The sequence below is a fragment of the Tricharina praecox genome, assembly GCF_024521635.1.
Source record: "Tricharina praecox strain CBS 144465 chromosome Unknown BZA05scaffold_36, whole genome shotgun sequence".
Taxonomy (NCBI): Eukaryota; Fungi; Ascomycota; class Pezizomycetes; order Pezizales; family Pyronemataceae; genus Tricharina; species Tricharina praecox.
In genome coordinates, this window is record NW_026250438.1 from 42,964 (window position 1) to 68,682 (window position 25,719).

The 25,719-nt window shown below is 55.3% G+C and overlaps 6 protein-coding genes across 6 annotated transcripts; 2 read left to right on the forward strand and 4 right to left on the reverse strand.

Annotated features, from left to right (window-relative positions):
• Positions 1-810: 810 nt before the first annotated feature.
• On the reverse strand, positions 811-1,871 carry BZA05DRAFT_411496 (uncharacterized protein). The gene is made up of 2 exons (XM_051485002.1): positions 1,532-1,871; positions 811-1,465 (listed from the first exon to the last, which is right to left on the reverse strand). Exons 1-2 carry the CDS (start codon positions 1,844-1,846, stop codon positions 1,223-1,225), a joined length of 558 nt encoding a protein of 185 aa, XP_051335288.1. The 5' UTR covers positions 1,847-1,871; the 3' UTR covers positions 811-1,222.
• Positions 1,865-3,647, reverse strand: BZA05DRAFT_359599 (uncharacterized protein; the record flags this gene model as incomplete). The annotated part of the gene is made up of 4 exons (XM_051481472.1): positions 3,303-3,647; positions 3,051-3,244; positions 2,711-2,991; positions 1,865-2,660 (listed from the first exon to the last, which is right to left on the reverse strand). Coding segments are annotated over exons 1-4 (1,428 nt in total), but the record flags the coding sequence as incomplete, so codon positions are not given.
• A 4,757-nt stretch (positions 3,648-8,404) lies between these two features.
• BZA05DRAFT_188292 (uncharacterized protein) lies at positions 8,405-9,513 on the forward strand. Its single transcript, XM_051479380.1, has 3 exons — positions 8,405-8,705; positions 8,787-9,204; positions 9,257-9,513. The coding sequence occupies exons 1-3, from the start codon at positions 8,529-8,531 to the stop codon at positions 9,319-9,321; spliced, it is 660 nt and encodes a 219-aa protein (XP_051335290.1). The 5' UTR covers positions 8,405-8,528; the 3' UTR covers positions 9,322-9,513.
• A 1,349-nt stretch (positions 9,514-10,862) lies between these two features.
• On the reverse strand, positions 10,863-11,183 carry BZA05DRAFT_316176 (phosphatidylethanolamine-binding protein; the record flags this gene model as incomplete). The annotated part of the gene is made up of 1 exon (XM_051480384.1): positions 10,863-11,183. A coding segment is annotated over one exon (321 nt), but the record flags the coding sequence as incomplete, so codon positions are not given.
• A 3,333-nt stretch (positions 11,184-14,516) lies between these two features.
• BZA05DRAFT_188374 (uncharacterized protein) lies at positions 14,517-15,510 on the reverse strand. The gene is made up of 2 exons (XM_051479381.1): positions 15,267-15,510; positions 14,517-15,203 (listed from the first exon to the last, which is right to left on the reverse strand). Exons 1-2 carry the CDS (start codon positions 15,344-15,346, stop codon positions 14,639-14,641), a joined length of 645 nt encoding a protein of 214 aa, XP_051335292.1. The 5' UTR covers positions 15,347-15,510; the 3' UTR covers positions 14,517-14,638.
• Positions 15,511-19,774: 4,264 nt separating this feature from the next.
• Positions 19,775-22,814, forward strand: BZA05DRAFT_411512 (het domain-containing protein). The gene is made up of 2 exons (XM_051485003.1): positions 19,775-20,016; positions 20,144-22,814. The coding sequence occupies exon 2, from the start codon at positions 20,176-20,178 to the stop codon at positions 22,600-22,602; it is 2,427 nt and encodes an 808-aa protein (XP_051335293.1). The 5' UTR covers positions 19,775-20,016; positions 20,144-20,175; the 3' UTR covers positions 22,603-22,814.
• The last annotated feature ends 2,905 nt before the right edge of the window (positions 22,815-25,719 follow it).

Consider the following 25,719-nt stretch of genomic DNA (forward strand, 5'->3'; position numbering starts at 1 on the left):
CGGCCTGTCCCAAAAAAAGCAGATACACGGTAAAGACTGAAATGGGCCTGCATGCCCGCCTCTTCCCCCCTCTCTTCTCTCCCCTACGGGCTGATTCGCCCGCTCTTCCCACCTGCATTCTGTCCCTTCTTTTGACGGTTTTCCAAATCCTTCAAATGGGGCTTGCGTGCCTTTTCCGGCCTGGCGTTCTTGCTCCCGCCGACGAAGACGGTCACATGTACGCCGCCCCTGCCGCGAGCAATATCAGCCCACGACGGGACGCTTCCCTCTCTTCCAAATATCATCCCTCTCTTCTCCGGTTGGTGCGGGGTGGGCGGCCCCGTCAATTTCCGTTTCGGCCGCGGAGGTGGTGTCGATGATGGGGGCGGCAGCGGCTGTGTACACAGCTTGCAGGTAAGCAATACACATACATCAATAATTTCTATCGTCCGCCCAAGCCGAGCGAGCGCCCGTGATCTTGGTTCTCGCCGCGTGCGACGCCGGCAGCGGCCACGCGCCACAGACAGCAGCAGGAGCAGTAGTAGCAGCAGCATGGGACTCCGCACGTTGACGGTACTGTCACGGTACTGTTACCACAGCGGCTGTTATCGCTTTCAGACCCAACTCGGATGTGGATTGAATGTGGATTGGACGTGGACCGAGTGAGATCTCCTGCCGCCGCGGACGTCATTCGGCAACTATGTAGTATTTTTAGCTCCGGCTGCGATGCTGTCGAGTCTGGACATGCGCCAGTCTTCTCACGATTACAAAGAAGCTTTGCAAAAAGGCGAAAGACGGGACGAAAGAGTACCAGTAGAGCGAGGACATATCCCTATGATTGATCATCAAATTTACCGAAAGTAATTCATATCCATATCCATATCCATATCCTAGACGTTCCCCGCATTCCACCATCTCGCCTCTCTATCATCGCCTCGTCCCCTTCCCACCTCGATCTCCCCCCCTCTCTGCCAAAATTATCGTGACGCCCAAGCCCAAGCCCAAGCCCACTCCCATGAGCCCATAAGAACTGAAAAAGGAAAGGAAAAAAAAAAAGAAATCCCAAAAATGAATGCCTAATACCCCGTAAATGCCCAAGAAAAAACCAATGAAAATGAAGAACCATGCTCGCCCCCCTCGCAAAAATGACAAAAACAAAAACACCTAGAATCTACCCGTACCAAGAAAAATCATACCAAGAAAATCATAAACCTCATCAGCTCATAGTTACTCCGTTCCTCCGTTACGCAGTCGCAGTAGCAGTCGAGTTCTTCTTCCCGCCAAAGAACCTCTCCGCATCTCTGCTGTCGACCATATCGCTATCCTTATACTCCATACCGCAGCGCTTCTTCTCGGTGACCTCGTAGTACGTCTCGAACTCGGTCCACTCCGGCAGCTCCTTCTTGCCGCGGTATGTCACGACCGACGAGGAGACGCCGACTTTCAGTGAGGGGATCAGAGAGAGGTCGTAGTAGTTTTTCTTGCCCTGGTTTGTGTTAGTATTGTACTCAGTGGATGGGGGGCGGGGCAGGGGGGGGGGGGGGGAGTGTACCTTGCGCATAACCCAGTCGATGTTGCCGCGGAGGTACTTCACGACGGCGAGGGGGTCGTTGACATCGATACCCTCCTTCTCGAGGGCATCGGAGAGGGGGACCGCAGCGGTAACGCGCATCTTCTTGTCGTGCTCTGTGTATTTAACCTTTGCAAGCGCGGACCCGGCGCCGACAGCGTATCCTTCGCCCTCCGTATCGGTGCCGTTATTGAAGTAGATATCGAGCTGGGCGGTGCCGCCAACGTCCGCGGGCGAGAAGACGAAGTGGCAGATCCACTCTCTGCGGGTAGTGGTAGCGTCGCCATCGCGCTTCATCCGCTGGTTGACCGTGCGCGGCGCGTACAGCGCGTTGACACGGGCGACGACGAAGGCGCGCAGCTCGGCTGCGGGGCGGCCACGGTACGTGGTCGGCACCTCGGGGTACGCGTACCCAAAGTCCCAGATTGACGCGGCGGTCGTCACGTCCTGCGACGTGAAGTACCCGCCCGTGGCTTTGCGGAAGGGCCACAGCGGCGTGTTGATATCGTCGACGTCGCCGTCCTGGACGCGGCGGCCGAAGACGCCGGTGGCGGGCTGCGGGGTGACGCCCGTGCCGGGCCGTGCGGCTTGGTACATGGCGGTCAGCCGGTCGACGTTGGCGTGGTGGAACCAGAAGATCGGGTCGAAGGAGGAGTAGTCGACGAAGGACATGTGGCCCGAGAGGGGGTCGTCGGAGCCGCCGATCGACGCGTGCACCTGGTTGTGGATCGACTCGATCGAGATCCACGAGTTCGGGTCGCCGCCGGAGACGTACGCGCTGCTCGAGAACGCGCTGAAATTAGGGATGCTGAAGAGGTTGAAGGTGTTGGCGCGGCGTGCGGCGAAGTTTGCCCGCATCTGCTGGTCCGCCTCGTTGTTCTCGCTGGTGAGCGCGTCGACTGGCTGGCGGAGGGTGTATTGTGCTTCTGCTTGCAGGCCGCCAAAGTGTTGCGCCTTCAGCCGGGTGTTGGTGAACCGGTACTGGTACAGCGGGTTGGGGATGGTGACTTGTTGCGGTTGTCCTCCGGCAGCGGCCGGTCGAGTTACGGTGACTGTCGGCCGCATGATGATGGCGGGAATCGCGGAGCCATCCTGAGCCCAGTCCCAGTATCTACCATGAGTGTTAGCCAGAGTGTCGCAGCGAAGAAGAAGAATACGTACGGGAGTCGGACTCGCGCCGCGGCAGCCTGCCATCTGCCCGCCTGTGCACCGCGGAATTTCCTCCCCTCGTTGACAGCGTGAGCCGAGATCCTCTGCTCGATCAAGGCGAGATAGGGCCTATGCCATGTTGCAAACAGCACGGACGCGTGGGTGCAGTATCCGTAGTCGGAGTCCTGGTTTGGGCTCGCCGGCTCTCCCCACGGGATATGCGGGATGCCGTGGATGCCGGCAATCTGGTAGTACGATAGCGGGTCGGTCTCGGAGACTTGTTGCATCATGTACTGAAGACACGTCAGTAACTCGCTTCACCGTCGATCGAGAGCGAGGAAGCAAAGCATACCAAAGCCCAGATAAACATGTTGAAGACGTCCGGCTCGGCGGTCTGCAGCAGGCCGATCGGCCTTCGCTGCACGATCCCGCCCGATCTGGCTCCCGTCACGGGCGTGAACCCGGCCTGCCGCCGGAAGAGCTCGTGGGCGTGGATGTCGTACTCTGCTGGTGATTTCTCGCCGTTCTTTACGCATTGCGAGTAATCTGCACGACACCGTTAGTACCCACCAACCAAAGGGCACAGTAGAGCGGAGATACGAACAGCTGTTGATACTGCTGCAGAAGTATTCTTCTGGGCAGACGGTGCCCTTGTATGAGTCGTCACCGCCGCATTGGCCCCAGGGAGCGGCAACAGTGGTTGCCGAAACCAACGATAATAATGTCGAAGCGGCGAGTGCCGCGAAAGTCCAGGACTTCATGGTGATGTGATGTGATGGGGGTATTAGGAATCAGGAATTAACAGTAGACGGTTCTGTTTATGTTTTCTATTCGGACGGACTGATCTGCCAAAGTGAATTGGAGGACCGGCTGATGATGATGGTGATGATGGTGAGGTAGAGAGGTGGGGAATTACAGGCCCGTGGTTGAAGCGGTGTACCGCGCTTCGACTTGTAGCCTATCAAGTGCCGGATGCAGTGTTCGATGCGGGATGCCCAACACGAAACTAGGACCGGAGGCCTTTATACTTGTACTCTCGATTTTCCCGTCACCTGTGTCATGTATGTACTTGGATAGATGTCCGCACCGCCCCCGCCCGGCTCGGTGTCTGTTGTGTCTCTCCCAGGGAATGGGGATGTGCTGGGATGAGCCCCCGGTCGAGGCGGTATGTACCAACAGTCCGGGTAGTAGGATTGACTGAGCAGTACCAGATTTGTGGGTCAGTATAGCACCTACTCCCATAGTAGTTAGTAGGCCAGATACTGAAGGCTGACGGACCAGCATAAGCATAATAGCAGTTGGATGCAGTCATGTCCCTCGATAGCGGTGGCACAGCCTCTCAGCGATGACAGCCCGACACTAACTCTGTACGGCGCAGGAATAACTAGTACTCACGGGACCCATGGATTCTCAGGCCGGCCGCAGACCGTCAGCCCACATGCACGTTGGGGCCCGGATCGTCAACGTTGTCTCTTCGGCAGTGGTGTGGTCTTTCGCATCACGCCGTGTGTATGGGAAAGGAATAACCGAGTAAGTAAGTCGACAGAGTAGATACTCAGACAACAGTCCGCGTGCTGCTGCTGCTGCTGCTGTCCGTCGAAATGCCGTAGATACAGTACTAGCAGATCTCGGCGCCCCAGGCACACTCGCCCGTCACGACTCACAGCAGTGCAACTCAATTCCCCCATTCGCCGGCCGATGTGATGATGGCTGCAGGAATCCCGCGCTCCGACAGATCCAATCCCCGGAACCGTCCCGCACTCGCGAGTCGCTCCTGTTCTACGCCCAATCCATGCCCGGCCGGTGGGGGCTGGCCTAAGAAGCCGGACACGCACCGCTTCCGGGACTGACTGACTGACTCGCGCAAGGCTGGAGTGCTATTCACCTCCCCCTCGCCTCTGCGACCACGGTTGAAATGCAAGGTGACCACGGCCCCGTTTCCTCAGCCTGCCGCCAAAAATGGAGACGAACGTCGAACGACTAGCTCAGTAACTCTCAGCCTCCCAGTGCCCACCCCGGATTATTTTCGGCATCGCATTGTTTTCTCTCGATGCGTTGGGGTTCACTTCCCTCGTGGCGTGGGGGATCACTTCTGGAGACGATGAGGCTGTACAGTGTGTACTCCGCTGCTGTGCATATCGAGAAGGAAGGGTCGCAGGCGGCCTGAGAATCAAGAAGTCCCATATGTGGTTCGATGCTAGTTCTTACTCGAATCGGCAGGGGTCGCAGTCGGAGAGACGCCCGGAATAGATTTTTTGATTGCTTTTTCTGCAGGCGAGAGGGGAGACTGCGAGTGGGGACTCGGGTGTCACACAAATGTTCACGGGAGGTGTCGACCGTCCATTCAGTCGACGATGATATGATCGAGCACGGTAGGGCTAGCCCTGCTCGGATAGCCGACGTGAGGCCCGGTGCGGGTATGCCGCAGCGGATTCCGCAACGGTACGGTGCTCAATAGTACTCTACATACGTTCCTGAGGTGTCGACCGATGGAAAGTAGACGAGAGGGCACCGTACCGTACATAGATATTTGCTACGCCAGGTGATTACATAGCAGGTACTTGTCGAACGTAGACTCACGAGTAAGTAACCACCTACATGTGTACATACATGCGGTTACGCTGATGGTTGATAAGCACACATGTCACCTTGTGGTTGAGTATTATGCCATGTCGTCAAGTATTACCATGTCGTCGAGTACTCTAACATGTCGTTGAGTACCAACTATACTGTACCATGTCGCCTCCATGTCCTTACTCTACATATTTCCAGAAGCCCGTTGGCGGCGCTGTGGATATATTTCGAGTACTCAGCAGACCGTGTCGTCGAGTACTAGGTATACTCTACCATGTCGCCTCCATGTCCCTACTCTACATACTTTCAGAAGTCCGTTGGCGGCGGGGTAGATGTATTTCGAGTACTCAGCATATACCATGTCGTCGAGCTTAATACCATGTCATCGAACAATTACTATGCCATGTCGTCGAGCACCAACTATATTATACTACGCCGCCTACGTTTCCTTACTCTACATAGAATACTTCCAGAAGCCCGTTGGCGGCACGGGAGAATGGATGTATTTCGAGCGTGTGTAGGAGTAGGTAGGCTGCTATACATAGCTACTTCGATATAGTCATCGAAAATCGCACGGCCAGCATCATGCCATCATCTGAGCCATCATCTGAGCCATCATCTGAGCCATCATCTGAGCCATCATCTGAGCCTGAGACTGGGGAGTGGAGAGAAAGCCGACTCGAAACGTGTTGATGTGTATGTGTTTGCTGTGAGAATTTAGAAGGTCCCGGGTAAAGTTCATACAAGAGTTCCCGATCGGTACTCTATCCACCTACTACCTAGGTGTGATATCAGATAGAGTGCCCACTGGGCGGCCGGTACAGTGGCCGTACTATTCTGGGCGTTCGAATACATACTCTACCTACGGTACTCGGATAGGTACAATTGAATCTGCCAGCCATGACGGAACAACACTGACCCCTCTCCCCCAAGTCAGAACCCATCCTTCTTCCCCTCCTCCTCTTTCTCGCCAACTCCCTCGCCGCCGCGCCAGACCCGCCATATGCATTCCTACACCCCCATATCCCGTCATCGCACTCACTAGGTCGCCGTACGACGTCCATGCCCTGCATAGGTTCAGCTCCTGCGCGGTACTCGCGACGTCCAAACAACTTTGCAGGTCCTGAACGGCGGTCACGTCGCCAGCACACCGAGTATAACTAGGCAGTAGCGATTACGCGGGCTCTACATACATTCCTTGGCTACATGAACTTTGAACAAGCTGGGCGGGGTATGTATGCCATTGTATGGTACTTCTGCGGCATGACGTTATACATATCATACCGTTTGAGGTCTGGACTCTGGTGGAGGATGCATCTCGGATTCGTGCTGGTGCTGGAGGAATCGCATCCACATCCATATCCATATCGAACGAGGCTGTTCCGGCGAACTATACATTCAGCCCAGGACTACCTATACATACCAACCCTCGCCCTTCCTGACTGGTTCGACGAGAGCGCGTACGTTTCAACTTTCAGCTCATACAGACGTTTACCATGGCCATATTTATTCGTTCGCTACCGGCGCGAGTCGCAGCTGCAGTGCAGGCTCGCATAGCATAAAACGCTCTGGTTTTTTTTTCGCGTTTTTCCTCAGCTCTTCTACCTGGGGACAAGGGGACGAGGGGACGAGGGGACGAGGGATGGATGTATTCCTTGTGAACGGTGAAAATTACACCGAGACTGAAATCCTGAGGTGATGCTGCTGATGTTGATGATGATGTCGTACGAGGCTCCCCTGCCTGCGCAAGGCGTGGTGAGTTGTGAGCGTGACCGTGAACGAAGCGAAGAGCTGTAGTTAGTAGGTAGACTGTAATAGAGAATCTTATGTGATTCCCGACCATGTAGCCATATTATGTACAGTACATACTCCATACCTATCATACATGCGACATCCAGCCGCGGCCGTTTGCTCGCGTTCGCGGTTGGTTGGTTGGTTCCAGCAGCATACCCATAGATAACATCGAGAACTATTGAAATCAGCCCTGAGACTGAGCCTGAGCGAGAAAGAAAGAAGAAAAAACAACAGTTGCCGTCTTTTTAGACGGCACGGAAATCATTTTCTCGGACGTTCGCGTGGGCAGTGAGGACTGGGCGCAGCAAGAGTACTCCAATCCAGCAAATATCCAGCACCGGCGGCACCCTCTATGAAGCCGATAATCGTTGCCGTGCCTGCGATAACGATATCGATAACTATCCAGCCCCGCCATGCCGCTGCCCGTTGTGTGTACCGGTATGTACTCTATGTACGAGCCCGAGACATGTCGTGCGGCGTGCGGCGTGCGGCGTGACCTTGCGGTCACGAGCACACGGTGTTTCTTTACCGAGTTTCTTTACCGAGTATGATACGACATATGATATGTGCTCCGATTGCCGTCCAAGACATCGGCCCGCACGTGCTGCCACGATCCAAAGTTCTCCGTAGGTACTCTATGCAGAAGTTAGAACCCGGCCCACTGCTGACACAAGTGACATGCCCGATTGCAAGTGCCGAGCAACATTCCGCAGTGTCAGAAGACCCGGGGGACAGATGACATGTGCGAGCTACCTATGTTTGTCCCGAGCGATTTCCATCTTCGGCCCGAATTTCTTCCCGGCATATGCGGCTGCAACTGCGTCTGCCACTGTCGCTTGGACTTGCCCGTGAAGAGGTGACAGTGTATCGTACCGTATATATCAGTATGATGCGACCGGGAAATGTCCCGGGATTCCAATGTCACTGGCAACTGCACTGTGCTTAGCTGAGGAAATTACCTACGTGGTGCATCCACCATGTAAGTACTGGTATGTACATAATACATCAGCTGTCAGCCCGTAAGACTGTAGATAACTAATCCGCAGCGTGTCAACCGGCCCCCCTCAACATAAGCATTCTTCCGGTACTCTATGGTAACCACTACTCGTCATTCCAAATCCGAGCTCTAACCTGCTACGCTGTAACTCAGCAAGAGAAAGAAACACCCATTCACTATTGCTGCTCTCTGTACATATTCGTTTTCTAGACGCCATAACTGCGTCAAACGCGGCAAGTTTGAAGCTCTATCCCCCGCTGCTGCCTGCGGCTGTTGCAGGGCTGCAGGGTAGAACTCTAGAATCTGGACTCTATGTAGAGTACTCTGAGCACGTACTTGCAGTCTTTCAGAGGTAGGTCATATGTGATTCCACAGCCGCAGTACATATCGCCATGGCGGTGCGGGGTATTTAATTGCCCAGCTTTCAAAAAGCAAGTACGTACTCTACATACACACCCACATGCTATGCAGTCCTCGAAACGAACCATGGGCCCCGCAGTCCACTCGAACCGCAGTGCGCAGGGTTTTCGTTCAAGCTCAGCCCTGCGGTTGCAGCTGCAGAGTCTAGCACACGGCGAGATGGATTTTCGATCGCTCGACGCCCGTTTGTGTGGTGGGGGCCCTGGGGGGGATCGACTATCGGTATGTCGGTCTATTTTTAAAGTCCCATTCTAAATTTCGCACCCCCAGGGCCGCTACTGACTCTAAGTATGAGCATTCGAGGGGACACGATCTTCTGATTCCCCTCGCCTTCCAAGTTCCAAGTTCCGGGCTGAAATCCGAAATCCGAAATACCGACACCACCTTCAAAGTTCAAAGTTCAGGCTTCACCAAAATCCCAATTACGGCAGCGTGCGGCTGAAGCGAGACGCAAAAGTGTGGTGTGGTGATGTCAGCGACTCAGCGTCTTGGTCAGACGTGTGCGCAACGGCACTTCGTGAGATGCGCAAGGAGCAGGAATACCCTCTCACAACGGAGGAGGTGGGAAGACTGGAGAACTGGAGCTCGACACAAATGCGCGCACGCCCAGCACGCACGACAAGAGATGAAAAAAGGGAAGGAATACTAGAGCACACTACGGATGCGTATCGGCGGGACACGTTGGAAAGCCTGGAAACCTCACTGGACGTGGTTGTAACTTGTCGGTACTCGACTGCCTATCCACCTAACTCCTTGCTGATTGGCGAGCAAAGCGAGCCCTTCTCCCCCTCACCGGTGGTGGCGATCTGCGAACCCCACGCCCGCCCAACGCGGATAGGCGGGGCTGCGGCTACAGGAACAGCCACCTCAGTGGTGGATACACTGGATGGGCGGAAACCGATAATTGAAATGTCCATGGCTATTTATCGATATTATCGATTTTCTGTGATCCCCAGAAAGCCATTCGAGTGAGGGGGTGGGGGTTGAGTTCAACATTTTTCTGTCAAACCAGCTCTACTCTTCCGGTACAGTAGTAGTATGATTTAGATATCGGTACGTTACCCAACGCCGCCGAGAACTCTCCACGTCGAGCCTCGGTGCCTACCCGACCGGAACGGGAACCGTCTACAGGTCCCAGGAGCTTGGCCCTACGCGGGTTACGGGTTTATCCAATCACCGTCGAGAACGTATCACCGCTGCACACTGGTACTCCATCTACCTATGCGTGTACCTACTCTACTTTGCGCCGCCTACCTACATACATGTTGTCATACAACCACGTCTGGGCCCATCGACTCTTCGAGCGGCCAACAGAGTGAATCGTGTGTATCGGCCTGCGCACCGGATGCGACAGGTCTCCGGTTGGTCTCCGACATCTATATCATGCGAGCGTCTTTTCTCGGCGCGGAGGTTGGGCGGCGGCGGGAGGTGAGACATGTGAGAGTCGAGACATGTCTGAGCCTGAGCCTGATGTGGCATTGGGTGAACGGTCATGCGATGTCACTCACTCGAGGCGTGGATGGCTGCTGGTTGTAGCTATGATTAGATGGGAGGGGGGTGCGAGATAGGGTAGGTAGGTAGGTGGCTATCGGACGAGTGCTGGATGGGGTGTACTTAAGGCTGTGAACCCTTGGTGCTTTGCTTTTAGAGAGGATTTTGGACGGGACTAGGGAGGGGGTGCGGCATCGTGGATCACTCGCTTCGATATTTCAACATCGCGATATGGTCCGAAACGGACGACAGAAGACGAGAGGGAGACGGGACCGATATGGATAGCTTCGGTATATCGCCATATACTAAAAGAACGTACTCGTCAGACCACGGGGCGCCGCCCGTTTCGATCCGGCGGTCACACAACTCGGAACCCCCTTTCCCACCGACATATTTCCACCCTTTGATCACTTCATTCCCGGCTGCACGACCGCGAGAAGCATGTGCGATGTCTATTCCCCCCTCCCCCCTCCCCCCCTTTCGCTTGACGTAATCCCCATGCAAGCTTACAGAACCAACCCGACCACAGCAGCCACAGCCACAGCAACCACACTCCCCACGCGCACTTCCCGCCGGCCAGCCCCACCAGTAACCGCACTGGCCGTCGCACTCGGTGCAGATCCCGTCTCGCTGTCCCCACCGGTCGGCGTCGGAAACGGCAGAGGCGAGGTAAGTGTGGTCCCCCCCGTCGGCGCGGGCGCCCTCGTCGAGCTGGTGCCGGAACCGCTCGGGCTAGCCGCCGTCGAGCTCGCGCTCGGCGTACTCGTCGCCGTCCCGCCCCCGCTCGCCGTCGTCGAGCTCGACACTACGCCACCATCTACCCCCGTCATCGTCAGCATGTATCCCGCATATCCCGCACGCACCTTGGCATTACGCACCTCCAAACTCCGCGACAAAGAAAGTCCCCGCTACCGCCTCTGCAAGACTATTCTTCCCTCTCCACGCCTGCACATCGAACCCGGTCCTATTCTCCGGCACATCGCTGATGACAAACCCCCTCGGCTGCCTGTACAGCAACCAGACATACCTATGGCGTCCCGTCCCCTGCGGCGGGGCAGGGGGCGCATACTCTAGCGCTGCGTCAACGTCGCTACTCAAGTTCGTGCCGATCCCTGGGGCGGGCGAGAAGTCTGTGCCGAGGAAGTGCAGCACCTGCGAGGCGGGCGCGGGCGCGTCCGGGTCGATGCACAGGATGATGTAGTTCGCGTTAGTGTTGATTCCGTCCGAGTCGCCGAGGGCAAAGGTGGGTGCGGACTGGGTTAGGGAGAGGGCGACGGTCTCGCCTGAGGTGAGCTCGTTGGCGCCGTAGGTTACTATCAGGTTGGTGGAGGTGGTGAAGCCGGTGGTTAGTTCGGTGGGGATCGAGAGGGACTGGCTGGAGCTGAGGATGAAGAGGAAGGGGAGGAGGATCAGGGAGAACATCGTAGTGATTATGCTTTATGTATAGGTATAGGTAGGCGCGCGCGGGGGGGGGGGGGGGGGGGGGAGATGAGAACCAGCTCAGAAGAACGTAAAGAAGACAGAAAAGAAAGAAAAACCCGCGGGACCGGAAATTGACAATGGGGGAGAACAAGCTAGAAAATTACTAGAACAGCGGCGCGTCGCGGAGATATATAGAGTAGTACCTAGCAGCATGTACCGTAGATCTTGCTGCCTGACGAGCCCTGACGAACCAGCGAGGCGTCCGTTCTGCGGCGGCTTGTGTTCCATGTCGTTTCCGAGACGTTTAACCGCCCGCGCTTGAAACACCCCCGTCGTCGCAGTGCAGTGCAGTGCAGTGGATGTACGAGTCAGTTATGGCGGAGCCAACGGAGAGAGAGTAGGTAAGGCACCGTGGGTATCTACGAGCCTCCCGTCTCGGCTGTGTTTGCGAGTGCACGCAACTTGGTCGGCCGAGACGGCGTCGCCGTGGATGAGTCAAAATTCAACGAGTGACTATTTATATTCCGCTGTGCTAGGGCAGTGGGCACCGGGGCGCCAGCAATACACTGGGTCCGCGACCGTGAACATTGGCGTGGACCGCATGCAAAGGGAAAGGGAGGCGCCACACCATGCCACAGGAGAGCACCCTGCAGTCCCGAGTCCCGAATCCCGAATCGCGACTTCGGTGCTTCGTCAGCGGTCCATGCCAGCAGAGCCGAAGCCCGATCGGCACAACCGCCCCGGAAGCGCAAACCCATCATCGCTTACCGCTCAACCGCACAGTCGGGTGAAAAACGATATGTAATCTGCCATGATCTACACGATCTACTAAGGTCTAATGCGATGGTGATTAGACAAAAACAGACAAAAAACCGGCCGAGACGGCGAGTGAGCACTGAGCACGCAAGGAACGCTCAGCGGGAAGCTTGCCGCCGCCGCCTGGTAGCCCATATCCGATTGCTCCAATGCGTTGCGCACCGTTTATGCGCCGCCCGCATAGCCACTCTCGACGGGTGTTGCTGCGCCTCCCTCCCGTTGTGTTTTCCAACGCCGATGCGCAGCTGGACCGCCGGCCGAACCGCCGCGCCACACTCCCTGATCAGTGATGTCCGAAGGCCGAATGATCGACGGGGTGATGACCGTACGCGCCCCGGCGCTCTGCGGCTCTCGCGCTCTCGCGGAATTGCTTCATGCGATCTTTGAAATAGAGTACGGTGTATAGAGTCGATGTCACTACCACTTGTCAACACATGACAGCACCACTGCCATAACTCTTACCCCCTTGCTAGTTACATTTGTACGAGAGGATACCCGCGGTGATACATTGATCTTCACCAACTGAGGGCGCCCTGCGATGTGTCCGGCACTCGAATGCCGAGCCGAGCCGCTGGACATGCTCTCCAAGTACCGTACTCTAGTGTCATCCGGCGCCCAAGAAGAAGAAGAAGAAAAGAAGAAAACATCCCGAAAAACAAAGCACAACGCTCCCCCCAGAACCTGTCTAGCGGGAACCTCGTTGACGTTCGATTGCCGACGCCGTTCCCACTCGAGCAAGTCTGGGCTGGAACTGTGCTGGGATGGCGGTGACAGTGACAGTGCCCACATGCCTCCGCTGCGGAATGCGCACTTGCTAACCACCGATGATGACTAGCTGAGAGGGTCAGAGAAGTTGCATGCGGCCGTCAACTTTAGAGTAGGCTGACCATCAGCCGCTGTTAATTATTCAACCAACCGGATGTTCTGTTCTGTAACTCTGCTCGATCGTTGATTGCACGACAGCCCTGAGACCGCTACTCCCCATATCCCAGCCCGCTAGCCGTAAGCAGAAACCCCTCGACCGGAGACAGACCAATACGAGTGAGCAACAATGACAACGTGGAAAGCCCACCGGAGGGAAGTAAAACCTCCCAACCTCCTCTCCAACAACAACAACAACAACAACAACAACAACAACAACAACAACAACAACAATAACCACTACAACTACAAAAAATACAACAAAAAACACCATCGATCGTCGTCGCCCCCACAACGCCTGCCTGACTGCCTGCCTGACTGCTTGACTTCCTGACTGCTTGACTTCCTGACCGCTTGACTGCCTGGCTTGCTAACAAGATTTCCCAGCCCACCGGCAAGCTGGCTCGCGGGGGACAGACTCGTGCGGAGTATTGGAAACGCAACGCCTACTCTGCGTGCGTGTGTGGAGAGGGCGACGCTGACATGCTGTACTCCAACATGCTGTAACATGCTGAGGAGTTTGGGTGGTGGGTGGTGGGTGGTACTACATAACCTGAACGCTGGACGCTGCTGCACCCCTGTCCTGCCACCGACTCACCGGGTGTGCGTTCTTACTCCAGCTCTCTACAGGACGGGGGGAGGCATAGCAGAGTAACGTGCCGTGCAACCCGCGTGTTGGTTTCTGGCTGAGGAGTTTTTATCTCGCAGAGCTACACGTGTTGAGCATCCTGTACCAGCAACTGCGGCCGTACTTGCGATCGCGAATTTTGCCTTTCGCACGGGTAGCACGGGTACAAGCGAAGTGTTGAGCCGGGCTGGGGCAGCGGGTGCTTGTCAAGTGAACTTTTTATCCCCGCGTTTTGCGGAGCAGTAGATCTGTACAAAGTACTTCTTAGATATCCAACATATGGATGTGATTTTTAGGTATCGTGTGTCGTGTCCCGTTTCCGTTGATCTTCCCAATCCCCTCCCCCCTAGCTCCCACCTAACTCCCTACTGTACATATGGAAAACCCTCAAGTCACGAGGACCAGCCCAGCCCTTCCCAGAGAAAAACAAATGAAACAACAAAAACAAAAACAAAAAACGCCCAACTTCCCACTCACTCACAGAGATCAAGACAAAAGAGAAAGACAAACGAGAATACAGCTTACAGGAAAAAATCTCAGCCCCAGCCTACAACCAGCAGCCTCAGCAGGTGCTCCAGACAGAGACAAGAGGAAAGAAATAGAGAGAAACAAAGGGAAATAGAAGAGAAATAATAAAACAACATAGATGTACAGAGGAAATAATACAAAGGAAAAATTACAAAGGAGACTGGGACTCGGACTCGGGAAGTAAAAATGTTGCAGAGAACTCGAGGTTCAGTGCAGCCGAACCGACTCGGGTGTCCTGGGTAAATTGGTTGCCGTGAGAGTCGGGAGTCCCCAACTCCGCCCGGATTCCGTGTATTCGAGAGGTCGACAAGAGAATACCGTGCCGCTCGGTATCCCACCCCCCAAACGCCTACGCTCTCGACGTCCCTGGCACCACCGAGATCGTCCTCCCCTGCCCCGCCATGACCGCCTTCGCCGGCGGCAGCGGCATCCTCAGCGGCGGGACCTCTCGCACCTCCATAGACTGCACACTGATCCTCAACCCCTCCGGCCTCTTCCCCTGTGCGTCTCCATCCACATCCTCTCTCGTATCCTTCCGCACCTCGTCTTTCTCCTCCAACCCAACCATCTCCCGCATCATCCTCCTCCATCCAATCCTATTCTCGCTTTCCCCCTCTCCCCCCTTCCCATCCTCCCCCTTCCCTCGCGCGGAGTCCGGCGACTGCGGATCCTCGCCCTCTTCCCCCATCTCCGCGCGCAGCGCCCTTAGCGCAGCATCCTCCTTTTCGTTCTCGCGACGCAGCCGCCGCCACAGGTAGAAGAACACGCCGACGCCGACGAGGCCGAGGAAGCCGAAGACCCCTGCGGTGATTAGTGACGCCCGCGCATCCGGTGGCTTGTAGCCGCCCTCCGAGTACGGGCCCGCTGCGCCGTTGGGCAGGTCGACGTCGTCGTAGTCGCGGGTGTGGAGGGTGCTGCGCAGGTTAGTAGGGGAGAGAGGGGTGGAAGGGGGAGGGGAGGGGGGACGGGGGAAGTACAGTGGTAAGGCGGTGGATATGGCGAAGAGCACTGCTAGGACCGCGAGACGGGTGAGTGTTATTGGCGTCGTCATAGTCATTGTCGCGGTACGTTGGCACTCCGGTTAAGTTGCAGTTGCAGGCTGATCAACAGCAGACGTGCCGTCTTCCTGTCGGGATTCGTTTCGAACGATGTTGGGCACGCGGCGGAGGAGCGGGTGTTTTTTTGCGCGTCCGGGAAGCAAGGAGGTCATATCATATATGTCGGTGGGAAGGCGGGGCTGGGCGGCGGGGAGCGGGCGTCTCCAATCACATATATATCTCCCCTTCAAGAGCAGAGCGTGCAGAAGATAACAATTACCTAGATGGGCTCCGCTGGACTCCCCGGAGTCCCTTTGTGGTACACTACAATCACTGCGCAACGTAAGTATGCATCCCCTCAGTGAGGGCCGAAGTCAGACAGTCAGTCAGTCCTCACAATTTTTTTCCTTTCTTTTTCTTCTTCTTTCTGCGAACTGCATTCGATTTGCTTGGGAAGGGAAGCACAACCCCAACCCCGGGCGCGAAGAAAACACAAAGCCGCGACAGTGTCAAAAAGAAAGAAGGAAAGAAAGAAAGCCAGACAAGAAGAAGAAGAAGAAAAAAAAGCAGCTGCTGCTGTGTGCCCCGAGAAGCTCAGCTGCGCTCCGCCAATACAGTATCTACCTAGCCTAGCCTAGCACGCTGCCAGGTAAGCATGTTAACCAGACGTCAACCTCCCTCGGCGCTTATGCCACAGTCCACTTAGCTGCCTGAAGATCACCACCCCCGTGTTGCCCGGCCCCCCCACTGCGCAATGCCCATTGCCTAACTAGGCCTGCGCAGTGCGCTGCAGGCTGGCACCTGGGCGCTAAGTAGAGACATCGCTGGGCAAATCAAGGAAGCCGAAAGCAATACCAACACGAGGTATGAAGATGTTGTAGTATGTAGTAACGGTGTTGTCAGTTATCAAATTCTTCATAAGAGAGCGAGGGAGTTACGGTACGGTAGTTATCGTGACCCATGCCGCGAAAGCGTGGGATAGGCTGCGGAAAGGAGCGGGGCGTGCAGAAGCTACGTTAGAGAGAGAGAGAGAGAGAGAGAGAGGGAGGGGGAGACAGAAGATCAACGTGCAGAAATCCCCAGTATGTACGATTTCTGCACAATAATCATTGACTGCATGAGTGCATGCGTGCTTGCAGAAGAAGGTACGTGCGTATATAGGCGATCGTAGTCACGAGATCTTTGAGCAACGAGTGACGGGGAGTGCGGCTGGGAATGAGACCTGTCGATTACCTATGCTTGAGGAATTTGCTTTGGCTGCTGGAGATCTCGATTCTCGACATGCTTCCTGCCTGCCTAGGCGGTAAGTCAGGTGTTGGTGACGATAGTCGGGGATGCGAGGTTCGACTCTGCCCTCTTCGATGCACCATCACGAGAGTAGAAAACATACCGTCGTTGGCGAGACGATCTGCAGGAGGAAAGGACGGCACGGGCGTTCTCCCAAGTTCCAACCCAACATTCGCCGCTGCCTTCTATGTAGCGGAGACAAGACAACTCAGCACGATGGTAGGCCCGACCACGCCTCCAATGTACCAGTACGGATGGGAACGCCAGGACGGGGAGGAACCGAATCGGACAATTGCAGGCTGCGTGACGTCCCGGTTTCCAGGTTGACCACATAACTGATATCCCGGGTTGTGGGAGTTTCCAGGATGTCCCTCTCGTGCGGGTGGTGCAAGGATGCAACGTTGCGCCGTGCGACGTCCGGTTGCTGGGAGTCTTGGAGTCCGGGCGTCTTGAAGTCTGGGAGTCTGGGATATCCGGATGGAGAGCAGGCAAGTCACAAGGCATCACTCTGCTGCTCCACGGACTCCGATCTTCGTACGGTGTAAGCTGTGCCACGAACCACGATTCACAGCGAGTGAATACATCGACGATCGCGCGAGAATACCGTGTAGAGTAGTGCCCACTCATGGTACTCGAAGGACGCAATGATCAAGCGATACGTAACCACGATCCCCGCTTTTTTTGTCCAGAGTTCTTGATCAGTGAGCCGCTTCCCATCTCAATTCTCGATTCTCGCCTCTTGGCATCGATCGCCTGGCCTCCTGCGCCGACAGAACAGGCGGCAAAAATCTGTAGAGTATTTAGCTGCGCCTCACAGCTTCCCGAAATCCTGACGGGGGCCGAAGACCAAAACCAATCCCGGGAGAGCACCCCGAGTCCCGCAGCCGCCGGGAGAAGAAAAAGAAGAAGAAGGGAAGAAAAAGAAACGAAAGAAAAGGAAACTCAATACAACTCAACCTAGCCTGAAAAACAAACGAAAAACCACAGACCACGAACTAGACTAGAACCAGGTATGAACAAGAAAGTACTAGGAATCTTCCTAGGTACTCAAATAACATGTATCCGTCACCGATAAACATCCCTTATCATCGCAGCCCTAGGACTATGATACCGGCTCGTCAATTTCGCGAGAAATCCCCGCCATGACCCTAGCCTCAGATCGTGAAGCTGACTGTGCATATCCACAGCACCAGCAATCGCAAGCGAGCGAACCCGTGCACGCCGCACGGTCGGTGGTTGGCCTGAAATGCCCAGAGATTAACTAACCGATACCGTAGTAGCCTTCTCAGCGGTGGTGGGGGCTTCGAGTCTTCGACCAACACGATGCGGAGGGGGGGAGGGGGATGTTGTCAGGATCGTCCAGCGCTGGATATTGGACATGTCTTAACTCTTGACTCTTGACTCTTGATTCTAGAGTGAGCCGGATGGTGGGCTTGCCGTGTTGCCGTGTTGCCGCGGAAATGTATTGGTAATATGCATTGGTATGCATAAATGACATGAGTACACATCGGTTATTGCACCCCCAAGTGCATAACTATGTGGTCCGCATAACGACACACCGGTTATTGCACCGGACCTGCGATCATCCAGTGATCGCCATGATCCGGCCTCATCGCCCCCTACCCCCGCCCCTGAGTCTCCGTCGTCACTGTTGGCGTCCTGGACAGGTCTGAGGTGGACAGGTTCCGGAATGCTCCAGCCGAATCTTGTTGGATGGATGGAGTGAACAAGCGAACCGAGAAGAGCGGGAGCGGGAGGAGATCGAACAAGTGGCTGTCGAGCTGTCTGTTGGGTATGTATTGTACGTCTGCTAAGAGAAACCACAGGAGAAAGACTCCAACACCACGCTGAACGATACATGCTTCATAACCACCAACGGCTAGTAGACCTCAACCATTTACGGTGTGCTGTGAGTACAATCTTGCACAAATCCGCCTGGTCTGCCCCTCCTCGTCATCGTCCGGTGGGCAGATCGCTCTAGCTCTGGGCAATAGTTACGGTATGTCAGCGCCCAGGCTAGCAGTACACTACCTGCCTACTCATCTACCGGTATCAGTCCAACGCTTTATCATAACATAGCTCTAGCTGCTCCACCAATGATCCTCTGAAGATCTCTCGCGAATCGGATGTCGGACGAACCCTTGGGATATGAAGCGGGGGAGGCCGACGGCCCCCGCCTGAAAGTTGTCACATCGATTGTGCCGGCGGCTACGACTCTACGAGGCATTGCGGTTGTGAGATATCGTCACCGACTCAGATTCCGCAGGAAGTCGTAGCTGCCCCAACATTGTGCGATATCATCATGCCTACCTATCCACCCGATAGCATACCTGGATAGGTACTTACGTACCACTCTCCAGGTTGTTTATACAACAGTACTCGTTACGGAACCAACAAATCTAGTAAAGCAGTGTGCATCTTGACGGATATCTATCATCCAGCAAATACTTCAGCCTGCCACCTAGACCGTGGACGGGAATTTTAAATGGAGAAAGCAGCGAATAGGTCAGCCGCACCAACTGATAACTCAGACCCAGCCGTTACTGTATAGCCGGGCCAAAAACCGGCACCGGATTATGCCTTTCGATCACTTCTATTGGTACAGAGTTAAGGACTTACCTACCGTAGGTACTGCCGTACTAGCAGAGTAGAGCACAATACATATTCACGAGCTGAAGGAAGACTCATATCTGCTTGTGTAGCCCACAAACTTGCAGAGTGTGGGGTTCAACGACCCACGAGCCTGGTTGGTCGGAAATTGGCTGGGACTCGAATTTCTCCTCAGACTGTTTTGATTGGTGATGAACGACGTAGCGGTAGACGTCGATTGGATGTATCCAAGACCTACCTACTAGTATTGCTACATACTTCTTCCCTAGGTGTCGTCTGCTACCTACCACCATGAGAGGAGCACATGAAGAATATATGAAGGATCAGATAAGATTTGAGGAGGCTAGCCGGATCGATTGACACCGAACGTTGTGCAATACATCGGCAGCAGAGGAGAGCCATATTAGATGGCTCTTCGAAGCTGAATACAACCTCAACGTCTCCATAGTCTTTCATTTTCGCCGTCTTCTCCAGGATTATGTCACTGGGGCCTTGGGCACTCGAACACCTCAAGGGTGTGCTACATACCGTATCCTGGCGACCGTCACACACATGTATATACATAGACCCCGCAGGTGGCAGAAAGCAGATGACCCCACGCAGATGAAGAGCCGCAGATGGTACGGTATCAAAGCCTCGCCCCACGCGAGTCAGCGACTATCAGACTCGGTGAACAACCTACGGTAGCGGGAATGCCCGAGCATATGTACACATCCAGCACGTTGACTCGAGTATAACCCGAATCTTCACACAGTTGCCTAGAACACACCGAAGCCGGTCTCAAAGTCCGGAGGCTTGTCTACCTCCTATCATCATGACGCCTTACTGGGCTAACACCAATAGCCAGTGTACGTAGCAGCCGACAATGTCCAACGACGCCCTCTTTGCCGGCTACGCTGACCAGTTTGCCGACATCGAAGCCAGGCGCGGCATCCAAGCCGTTCACCAGGAGATGGACGATATCGCTTCGATCGAAGCACAATTCGGTGACATTGGGAAGGGAAGACGGCCTTCACCGCCACGGCCCATCACGCTCGATATCGACGACGCACTGCTGCAACCGGCCACCCACGGAGGCTGCTCTAACAGCCCACTCAGCGGTGGGAGCTGGGCGCGCCACGATCCAATGGCGCTCAACGAGCGTGTCAATAAGCACACTACGTTCCTGAACCAGCTCGGGCAGCTGTGCGTCGAGTCGAAAGTGCGATACTGCGAGAACGAGACGTGTATGCGGAACAGGACGGAGATGGACAGCGTCGCCCCGCTGTGCGAGTGGAAGGCGTTTCGCGAATGGGCACTTACCACTACGTCCTGCCAGGCGTCGTACAGCGAGCATGACAAGAGGGCCAGGACGTACACTCACTTGCGCACCGCATGCTGTATGACCCACTGGGTTCTGTTGGGTCGCAAGCACGATGGCCGCCCGGTCAGCCCGCAGCTCAGGGGCCGCAATGGTCGGCTGCACAAGGTGGATCTTATGGGCGTTTGCGAGGTCATCTACTGGACCTTGACGATCCAGTCGTTCCTCGGAATGGGCGCCGTCTTCGAAGGCCGGTGGGAGCCGAACCTTTTACCGCAGCATATATTTTTCCCTGCGGTAGTCAAGGCAGCCGAGACGGCATCCGAGCAAGGGCTGTGCCCGAACCGAGTGTGGAGCCTGGCCATGGCGAGCGAGCGCCAACAACTCGATCTGCACCCGCTCATGGAAGCCATCAGGAAGCACGGATCGTTCCGCCACGCCGGACACGAGCACTGCACGGCGGGATTCTGCCATTTCACCACCATCGACAGTACCCGAATGCAGCAGCTACATAAGTGTGCGGACGCGCGCACCTGCGCGAAGAAGCATTTCGACTCGCGGCTTCTCGCGGAGTCGTTCAATCGCGACGGGAGCACGACGTGGTCGCTTTCCGGCGGCGCTGATACTCCACTCCCCGCTGGCCGGCCGTACGTCGCCATATCGCACGTGTGGTCCGACGGGACCGGAGTGGGCGTGGGCGAGAAGGACAGGGTCAACCACTGCCTCTGGGAAAGCTTTTCCGGCATCTGCGCGGACTTGGGCGCCGAAGGGATCTGGTGGGACACCATCTCCATTCCGATGGAGCGGGAGACACGCAGGAAGGCGATCAAGGCCATGAACGAGAACTACAAGAACGCGGAATATGTACTCGTCCACGACCAGTATCTTCTCGACTTCGAGTGGGCAGACGACGGAAGCCCCTGTTTAGCGATGGTGCTTTCTCCGTGGTTCACGCGGGGCTGGACCGCGTTGGAACTCTACATGTCGAAGCGAGTGAAAGTGCTGTACAAAGGGCAGCAACCCGGCGTCTCCGTCGTGAAGGACCTGGACGATGATATCCTGGCCAAGGACCCCGCGCGCAGCACTCGCGCGCACTGGATCGCATCCTCACTCATACGAAAGCTACGGAAGGAACTGACCAACGTCTCTGATATCCTAGTGACGCTACAGCCGCGCAGCACCTCCAAGTCTCCCGACCGAATCATCATCGCCGGGCTCCTAGCGGGTCTCAAAGACCACAACTTCCAGCTGCCAGTCGGCGAGACCACCAAGGCGATCATCACCCATCTTGGGCGCATACGACCGCCCAGCCTCATGCACGGCCACGTGACAATGACCACGTCGGATGGGTTCTCGTGGTGTCCTCCAATGATCCTCGACATGCCGACGGACGCAGCAGGCGACCTGGAGAGCGGCTCGTTCTACAACGAAGTGGTGACGCTGCAGGTCGACGCACTGGGGCGGGTCCAGGGAGACTGGGACTACCGGCTGCTGACGCGCGGCGACGCGGAGGAGGGGAAGCTCCTGCCGTTCGGTACGCACTGGTCGGTCGTGATGAAGATCAAGCTGGCGCTGCAGAAGTGGCGGAATTGTATCCTGCTGGGTGTCAGGGAGCCCGGGGAGAAAGATGAGCCGGTGCTCCTGGTGGCTACCGTGGCGAAGGAGTCGGCGGGCCGTGAGGTCGTCGATTGTCGCTACGTCGGAAGTGTGCACGATCGTCATCCGCGAAACGTCGGGAAGGACCGGAGAGAGCGCAGTATGATGTTTAAACGCTTACACGGATTTGCGTGCATACGGATCGGCGGCGAGGAGGGGAGGCCGGATGCAGACGCTCGCGAGGTTCTCGGAATGGACGAGTGCGAATTGAACGGCGATGACGAAGAAGGGGGCGGTGGCGATGCCGACCACGACGATGGTGAAAAGGAGGACGATGGTGATGACAAACACAACGAAACCGCCGATAGTGACGCCGACAGTGATGATGATGACTACAATTCGATTGTGGACAGTGATCCAGATGAGGAATTTGGACCGCGGCGCCCCCGAAGTTTCTTACGAACCCTGCAGCACGCGAGTTGATGCGTGGATGGGGAATAGAATAAGCCACGTACGGTAGAGCGAACAAATGAAGGTGGTAACTAGGCCGTGTCTTGACTCTTTATTGAACAGTGCATATAGTAAATCCAGAACCGCAACTGTCCGCCCCGGTCATACGAGTTCGCGGCCAGCGGTCTGTACGAGCTCGCGGACAGCGGCCTGTGATAGCCCGGGAAGCGGATTTTTAATCTGCCATGATCTACTAGTTGAATGCAATGATGATTGAACAGAAAAATCAAGCCGGCGGCGCGAGACGAGCCACGTGTCACGTGATTCTACTGAGTGATATACCTTGCTCCACCCGTCTTGCCAAAAACAAAAACAAAAACCGTCACCACCCCCGGCGGGCGGCTTGGAAACTCCAAGAGCTGAATAGAAAGTTCTTTGACCTGGGTTGAACCGAGAATTTTCCCTCAACTCCCCTCGCCGATTGCATGGCCCTACATCCCCGGGTGGTACCTCATTAAAAACTCGTAACCGTGTAAAAACCCCTCATGGGAAAATCCACGGCGATGAGAAAGAGTACACCCTCCAAAGAGAAGGATACACATGAAACGGAGAAACTCAGGTCATCCGCTTGCCACGTGCTTCACTCCCACCGAATCCACTTCCCCGGTATTCTGACTGCCACCAAGGCCAGGGCCATGGATATTCTTCCTGCGCGCTCGCGTGGTCCGAGGAAGGGAGGTTTTGCCATGGTGATTGCTTTCCGTGGATCCAACGAAGGGGTTTTCGTCATGGTGATTGGTTTTGGATGTTGGCAGTTGGTAGGTAGGTAGCGCAGATGAACTTCCAGTCGCAGGCGTCCCGGACGAAGTGGTACCGCACACCGATGTGTTTGGTACGTTCGTGGAATTCGGATTTTTCGCAAGTTGTATGGCCCCTTGATTATCAACGAAGATTTTCTGTGGATCGGTATCGGACTGGGATTCTTCGTGGCAGAGGCGGTACGGGCATCGTTCGGCGTGATGGTATAAAATCTGGCCGTGCATGACTCGACTGTACAGGGACCGGATCCAGATGGCTTCCTTGGCTGCATCTGATCCGCCTATGTATTCTGTGTTGCGGCCCGTAAGGCCTTTGTTGTCGGAGCGGCGTGTTTGATCGAGTGAGGTTCTAGCACGGCTCACGCGGAAGGTTCTGGTTTGTCCAGCGAGTCAGGTTTGTCCGGCGAGTGAGGTTTGTGCACGGCTCACGAGGAAGGTTCTAGTTCGTCTAGGACGACTATAAGTACAACTAGAACCTCAGCTAGAATAATAAGAACTAAATCTTCTTCCTCTTCCAACTGCCTTCGGATCGGATCCCCTCGCGTGCGCCCCAAACCTCCAAATTGTGCATCAAAATTCTGCTTCCACGGTGGAGAAGGCAACTAGAGGTTGTTTCCGGGCGCGCCAGGATATGGCACCTCCTCCGAGAGTACAGACGTAGCCAGATGCTGATTTTCGGTCATCTGCATCTTCGGAAAATCCGAGGCTGTGTAGCCGACAGCTGGGACTCGATTCTTCCTTCATGGTTCTTGCCGTGGTTGTCAGAGCTGTTAGAAAGAACCACCTCATGCGACACGGACATCGTTCGAATCAGGAATATCGAGATCGGACAGGAATATCGGCTCGATGGGAGTTGCAAAGAAAGGGCTGCCGGTTGTGCGTTTGAAATATGAAATAGTGTTGGACGCGATGAAAGTCTGCTCGATGAAGAATTCTGCGCTATTGGGTTGCCAGTAACCACCGGGCTACTACTCCGTAGACCAGTAGTTAGCATTGCACGCTATAGTAATGTTATCCGATACCTACTTTTTCAGTCTTCGGTAGTTGTCCCGTTCACTCAGGTAACCGAACAGCGCCTGTCTTTCCTCCTTCAATCATTTGCATTTTCTTTTTCTTCCCACCTTTTCTTCCGGAATATTCAATGCCCTCTTAATCCAAAGATTTTCTCCTTGGCTTGTCAACCTAAACCCTTTCTTCGACGCCGCTTTCCAACTAAACAGGTTCAATTCCAGTACCGCTCTGAGCTCTTCTTGGATGTCGCGTAGAATTTCTGCTGGCGACGTGCCCCGGTCTGATGACTTGAGGCCAGGAAGGACTTTCGAATAATTCTGTACGAGTTTGAAATCAGTATTGCCAACCAATAATATGCATTTAAGTAACAACTTACCGTAGTCCTCCTCACCCTCAGCCCACTCTCAGGAGCAGTTTATGCTCCCTCACTCCTCCTCCCTCCCGGTCTCCCATAGCACTCGCCACCTATGGTCCGCTCCCTGCCTAAGTCCAGTCTTCTGAGCTTGCCTCCGTTCGGCTGTGGGGTCCAGTGGCCATTGCAGTTCGATAGGCCATAGGTTGCTAGGAGCTTCTGGGTAGCTCGCTGTTGGTCCGAGGGAAAATCGTAGTGAGTAGGGGTAGCGGATGGACACGTAGGGCTCGGTTTGGCCGGTCTCGCTCGATTTCGATTCCGAGGAAGCATCTGACTGGACCGAGATCTGTCATCTTATACTTTGCGTGGAGGTGGCTCTTGAGCTCGGACACTCGATTTGCAGATGGTGAGAAGTTGAGCATATCGTCGGCGTAGAGCAGTAGAGTCGTCTTGGATAAGAGGCCTGAAGTCTGTATATAAAGAGAGAACTCGCCGCCGATGATATTATTGCCGCATCGAATTGATTATCTCTGCCCTTCTACCCAAACATTTTCTCAGGTTATGGGCCCGGATTGAACGTTTGGGTAGAAGGGTAAAGATGATAAATTCGATGCAGCAACGATATCATCAGCGGCGGGGCGGCGGGGCCTCTCTTTATGTACAGACTGTAGACTTCTTGGTCCGAAGGCTACTCATCCCAATGTGCCGCCCAGGTCACTCACGCCCAACAACGCTCAATCTCAGCCATCCGCTACGGAACCTTTTTTGCGCTAAATCTCCGGGCGTGCAAATTTTGACGATGGAGAAGCACCATATGTAGACATGTACTAAGGTGAGGGGAGAAGGAGGCGAGGAGGGCGACGAAAGACTCTTTGTATGTACCTAGCGATCCCTCCATTGAACAGTTTGTAGCTCTATCCCTTGCCTTGCTATGTACCTACATAGATTACGTGCAATGGAAGTCCGTAT